The sequence below is a fragment of the Puntigrus tetrazona genome, chromosome 15 (assembly GCF_018831695.1).
Source record: "Puntigrus tetrazona isolate hp1 chromosome 15, ASM1883169v1, whole genome shotgun sequence".
NCBI classification, from domain to species: Eukaryota; Metazoa; Chordata; class Actinopteri; order Cypriniformes; family Cyprinidae; genus Puntigrus; species Puntigrus tetrazona.
The window spans coordinates 4,889,918-4,896,779 of record NC_056713.1 but is presented as its reverse complement, the minus strand read 5'-3'; the positions used below and the strand labels follow the sequence as shown (position 1 = coordinate 4,896,779).

The window sequence follows — 6,862 nt, the reverse complement described above, 5'->3', positions numbered from 1 at the left end:
TCTGTGTTGTTTTTAACTTTTCTGTTTTTAAGATAAATGAGCCTTTAAATCTCTTTTGTAAATGATTTACAATGCAAAAGTCCCCGCTTTGGATGAGCTAATAGATGACTGGCAACTACTAAAGTTGCTTCAAGAATTAAATATTTATAAATATATTATATATTTATAAATATATTATTTATATAGCTGTATTTATTAATTGCTTACCAATGCCTTTTTTAATGTAGGAACAATCCTTTAAAAATGATGAATTGGCTATTTACTTAATGCTTAACTAATTAATTATATTGCGTAGTTATTATAACGTGTAAAAAATATTCAGCACATTAGAAGGGGAAAAACGAGGAAAATGTGGATAATGCAGTTGACACTAAACTTGATTTTTAACACTAAACAATTTAAGTAATGATATTTCTAAAAATACATATCTAATTTATTTACCTAGTAAGTGAAGCCTGGAAACCTGAAACTAATGATGTCATTAAACACTCTCTTGTGTGTTTGCCTTTTTATTATAAATTCAGGTGCTTGCCAGCACAGCATAATTTGACTTTATATGTCTGATGACTTAAAACATTGTACTCTGGATAGATTTTATACTTAGTAAGTTGATATTATTGATTGAAGGTTTTATTACCAGTTGTTTTTAAATGTGCTAATATTCTTAATGTAGGTTAGGTTTACATGACTGTTTCAAAATAACTTTCAACTGACAGTCTGCTCTATTCAACAAAAGTATTTTTTTAAATTACCTAAACAATTTTATTCTGCTTTTGCAACTCTCATACTTGCTGTCTTATTACGAATTTTACTTATTCCTTTATATACAGAAGCACGTGTGAATCAAATGGCTACAACATCTACAGTGTACGCTGATTATAAGAACAACTTTTAAACATTGAATGCTATCATCTGACATTCATGGATAATTCAACGCATTTTTCGACCATTATATTGACTGGATACATTGATATTGGGAATATTAAGTACTTATTTTTCTTTGTTTTGGTCCTGTTGTTTGTAGCAATCCTTGTAGCAAATCAATTAATTATTGGAATAATATGTAAGGAGAAGTCCTTGCATGAACCTATGTATGTTTTTGTATGCAGTTTGTCTGTAAATGAATTGTATGGCAGCATTGCTTTATTTCCATCTCTTTAAGTAATATGCTATTGTCAAAGATTCCAGAAGTTTCACTGACCTTTTGCCACATTCAGATATTCACTTTATACACGTATGCATCAGTAGAATTCTGTAATTTAGCAGTCATGTCTTATGACAGATATGTAGCCATCTGTCATCCTTTGAATATCATAGAATCATGTCTCCTGCCATGACAGCTACTTTGATCGCTCTGGGCTGGCTCAGTTTCAGTTATCAAATTCTCCATAAATTTTTCGGTGAGTGTAATGCTAAAGTTGTGTGGAAATGTAATGGACAAAGTATGGTGCGACAACTACATGCTTGTGAAACTGGCCTGCTCAGACACAACAGCAAATAACATTTATGGCATAATCGGTATCATTCTAACCATTGTTGCTCCTCTAGCATTAATTTTGTTTTCATATGCAAAAATCTTAAGAGTCTGCTTGAAGTCTACAAGAGAAATGACCCAAAAGGCTTTAAGCACATGTACTTCACACCTTATCGCGCTACTGAATTTTTCTGTTGGATGTTTATTTGAAGTTATCCAAAGCAGATTTGATAAGGTGCCTATGCCCCCTGCGCTCCGTGTGATACTCTCACTTTATTTTCCAATATGTACACCGCTTATCAATCCTATCATGTATGGTATGAGACTTTCTAGGATAAAAGAGCACTCAAAACATTTATTTACCCCTGGAACCACATAAAACCCACATTGCAGTAGTATGTAATATTATTATTCTTTGCGACTGAATGATTACTGTCTTTTTTTTGTTTAAAAAAAATCTAAATCTATAGTGAGTCAATATATAGTAAATAATTACTGATGAATACACAATTTCGAAATGTTATAATGTTTACTTGCTGTTCTTTCCTAAATTAAAATGCGTAGAAATAATACCACTAATAAAATATAATTTTTGTTCTAAATGTTTCACTGATGTTTCTTACTTTTATAAATGCAAAAACGAAACAAATTAAAGTTGTTTCTTTAAACAAAAAGTGATACAATGATGTTTGTCTCACTTTAACTTTATTACAGTTTTCTCAATTGCTAACACACAATTCATGAAACAAATTGTAAACAAAATCTCAAAACTACACAACTTGCACAAACCTCAAACTTACAGGTCAAAACCAAATGTTCTATTCAAAAACACCATATACAAAGACTACTTCATGGCCCAGAGAATACTGTTACTGGTAATAAGGAAACAGTGGAAACGAACTGCGGACACCTGGCCGCACCCATCACAGACTGATTGGTCACACCTGTAGCTCATCCCGGCCTGGCTATAAAGCCGTACAAGGCATACCAGAAGTTGAGCATCGACTCCATGAGAGAACAAACCAACATTATCTCTTCTATGCTTTCCCATTAAGCAGCGTGTGACCTATCGGCCTCAACGGAGCACCCCACGGACCCACTGCACCACGAGGAAAAGAGAAAGCACTGCCGACCACCAGATTCACCACTCGACACATTACCTTTAAATTACACTATTCTAAATAAAACCACCCTCCGGGCTTTCACTTTGAGCACTCCTTGTTGTGTAATTGTTCATTCTGTGACACTGGTGGAGAATGCGGGCAAGTGCTTGAAGAATCATCGACAAGTGATCTCCCTCACCAATTTTTTTTTTTTGTGTTTCTGTATTTCCGACTGCATCTAGGCAAAGCACTTCTTCCCTACCATGGAGGAAGCCGCTCAGCGGAACACTCGCAGCACTCCAGGCCAGCTGCCGCTTAAAAGGCCCCTCTGGCAAAACCCAGATCCTGGTCGGCTGGGTCGTTCTCATTTCAGTGGCGCAGCACTTCCATGAGTAGAAGTACAAGCCCCACCTACCTGTCCGAGCTCAGGCTGTTGAGCTTGCCTGTCTTATGTAAGCACTTGCTGTTCTCCATTGGCTAGCCAGGTAGCGGAGCGCATGGTGGTCGACTGCCCACCAAGGATCTTACTCTACCAACGCAGATGTGGCTGGCAGGCTTCATTCTTCACTCTGACCTACCAACCGGAGCCCCTTAAGGGGAGGTGAAGGTAAACAAGAGACTCTACTGGATTGGGGCAGCATGGTCAGCCTTGTCCAGGCTCAAGTCCTCGGGCCCCGTATGGAGAGCAAGACCTACTTAACGATCACCTGTGTACACAAGGATGAAGATTGAAGCCAGCCAGAGGACAGCAACAATGCCCTGCTTTGCTGGCCTCTGACAGCGGGGAGAGAAGGTGAGTCCCCTCCCATAATCCTAATCACTTTCTTGATGTGATTCAACAGGTTGCGTGGAAGGGGCTCATTTGTCAGGGCTCAGTAAGAGGATGACCAACTGAAACACTGCTGGTCACCTCATGGCAGCAGAACACAGGACATGAACACATCCTGGTGGTTGTCAATTATGCCAATCGTCGAATTGATTACAGAGACCGTCTCTGCATTTAATAACAAATTGTTCACTCTTGTCATTATATATCCCTGTCATTGTATTCTTCTACTTTATACTGTTCAGTGCTTTGATGCAACCTGTGTTGTTAAAAGCGCTATATAAATAAAAATAATTGATCGATTTATTGATTGATGTACAAAAATCAATTTCAAATTAAATGTTCTCTACTGGTGGAATAACCTGTCAATTATGAAATCAATCCAAGCAGCTGAATCTGTATCCATCTTCAACAATCGGCTAAAAACACATTATTTTTATTTTCACTTATACAACTATAGCAAAAAATGGCCTCCGTAGCTTGCTCTATTCTTTTTCTATTCTATTTGTTTTCTTTTATTTGTTATATCGTTTTAAAACCCTTGCTATTTGCCCTATGTTAAGATAACTGAGACCAGTTATAGTCCTTGGGTAACATTGCTCTTTGTTCATTTTGATTGCGTCCATTGTTCTCATTTGCAATTCACATTTGATAAAAGTGTCAGCTAAATGATTAAATGTAATTGTATATGGGATGCAATTTTGCTGGGCAACCTTTTTTTAACCAATTTTTCTTAGGCACTTTTGCACTGAGAATGGGTAACACATTTTTGTCTGGATACTCTGGATCTATTGTGGGTCCTACGTCTCACCTAGTTAACTCTGTGAATACATGACAACTAATTATCATTAATTTGCAATCACTTTCTATTAATGCTCAGAGTATACTGTTAGGTAGGTTTAGGTTAGTAGAGCAAATTGACAAACTTGCAAAGTTTGTCATAGTCAATAGTCAGATATTAAACAGACAGTCTGCGAATACACTAATGACTGTTGACATGCAGTTGCAAAGTTACTTATGTCTAAAGTAGTCTATCAAAATAAAGTGTTACTCAAAAACATTTCTTAATCCAATAGCAACATAATTATTGAAATACATTATACACAGAAAAACAAACATCTATTAATTTGTTAAAAAAAAAAAGAAAAAAGAAGGAAAGAAAAATGTCTTTGCTATTTTTAGAAGAAAATAGTTATATACAATTAAAAAGACCAAGCCTGAAGAGCACTGCGCATCAGATCATGGAATTATACACTTACTTACTTTTATCAAAATAATGATTATGGCACTTTTATAATACTAGTAACAATATTTTCTTTACACATTTAAGTATTTAAAAATAAACAACATACTTTTCAAATCACAGTTTTTGTATATTATTTCTAGAATAGAGTGTCAGTGGTTAGAGTAAATCTGAAGAAAATTTTTTCTACGTTCTATATGAATCATATTCTGCACTCCTGAATAAAAAATTAAAGAACATTTGCTATTCAGATACTCCCACATAAAATTTAAGGAGACATAGGAATCTGTCTCTACATATATTGTCATGTTTATAAATAAATGCATCCAAACTAAATCAGATACACACATACAATTCCAGAGTCCTTTCCAAAGATGGAAAAAATGCTCAAATGTGAAATAAGACATTCAAATGTCATTGCCATTTATTTAGAAATAAACAATGCATCATTACACCTTTGTTCAACTTTTTAAATTAAAACCAAGAGTAAGTATTTTTCTTTTAAATATTTTTGTGATGCTATTGCTGATCTCCTTTGTTCTAATTCCATAAATAAGTGGATGCAGAAGTGGAGGGATGAGGATAAAATGAATTGACATAAAGACATTAACTTCTTTTGAAAGACTGAAATTAAATCGATTGTATATCACAGAAAATAAGGAGGCCAGTGAGAAATTTATAAAAGTAATCAAGTGTGGTGTGCATGTTTTTAGAGCCTTTTCCGGGCACTTACTGATGCATTCAAAGAGACAAATAATATCCGCACATATGATAAGATGACAAAGATTAGAGGTAGAACAACAAAAATAAGTACCAGACATATGCCATACAGGTCTCCCCAGGTATTTTTGACACAGGAGAGATTAACAACCGCCAAATTGTCACAAAACAACTTGTTTATTGTATACCTGCACACTGGCAGCCTTGATGTAAGATACACCTGTACAGCTAGAGAGCAGATAGGAATACAGTATACAATGAAAAGCAGAAGTCTAATTTTAGCTGGAGTCATGATATTGTGATATTGTAGAGGCTTGCAAATTGAAACATACCTATCATATGCCATAAGTGTCAGTATTGCATAAGCACATGTTCCATAAACATTAATAAAGAATACTTGCAGAATACAGTCAGTATATAGTATATCTTTTGCATCATTGATAAGATTCTCCATTATTTTAGGAAGCACAGCAGAGGAGCCGATTAGTCCGTTAATAGCCAGGTTGAATAAAAATATGTACATGGGCTTATGGAGAGATGTGTCCAAGCAGATCACCAGCATCAATATTACATTTGCAAATACAGTTGTAAGATATACTGCAAGAGAGATTACAAAAACTCCATAATTAAGTGCACCAGGAGGTCCATAACTGGTAAAAACCAGACTGATGTTCAAACTTTGCAAAATCATTTTTCCTACTGAAAAGAAACAAAGGCATTTCACGTTAGAATACAGAATGCAATATCAAATATTTTAATGAAATAATACATTCTGAAATATCCATTTACCTACTGATTCTAGATTCCCCTTATCTTCTGACGATCTGAGCTATTGTACAGTAGCTTTATATTGCTTTGATCCACAAGACCCACCTCCACAGTATTTTATGTAATAGGCCCTACCCCCGTTTATCTAAAACTTTCTAACTATAATAGCAGGCAGTGAAGTGTTGAAATTCGATCTTTCAGCAGCAGTTTTATTAAATAATGAGAAAATGCAGGATGAGGGTAATTGCATCCACAAGGATGAGAGAACATCAACATAATAGCTTTGTAGTATCACATTATAAACAACATTGTACTGCACACACATGAAATGAAAAAAAAAACAATTCTATAATATAAGACGTTTGTTGGGCAGCTAGTTTGTCTAAATATCCAAGAAATTATCCTCAAACAGCGTAACACTTTTAGTGGATCTATGACAGAGATCATGTCCATAAACTAAATTTGAAATAAGGGAGGTAAGTCCCTTAGGCATGATCATACCCAGAGTATAGGCCTGATGTAAAGATTTTGGAAGGCTGTTGTGTGAAGCCAATATTCCACGTTTAGAAGAAGATGAGTATTATTAAGCCTGGCTCACACTGTGAGATTTTAGTCACAATTTAGCAGTCTGAGACAAATTTTTAAATCCTAAAAGATTCCTATAATCCTAGGCTAAAATTTGTCGTCTTTTGATTCATTCATTTTTATCACATTTTCATCAGTGGCCA

At 35.1% G+C, this 6,862-nt stretch overlaps 1 protein-coding gene and 1 pseudogene across 1 annotated transcript; one reads left to right on the top strand and one right to left on the bottom strand.

Annotated features, from left to right (window-relative positions):
- The first annotated feature begins 918 nt into the window (after positions 1-918).
- On the top strand, positions 919-1,853 carry LOC122359328 (annotated as a pseudogene).
- Positions 1,854-5,149: 3,296 nt separating this feature from the next.
- LOC122359326 (olfactory receptor 52H1) lies at positions 5,150-6,057 on the bottom strand (the record flags this gene model as incomplete). The annotated part of the gene is given in 2 exon segments (XM_043259634.1): positions 5,150-5,370; positions 5,373-6,057. Coding segments are annotated over 2 exon segments (906 nt in total), but the record flags the coding sequence as incomplete, so codon positions are not given.
- Positions 6,058-6,862: the final 805 nt, after the last annotated feature.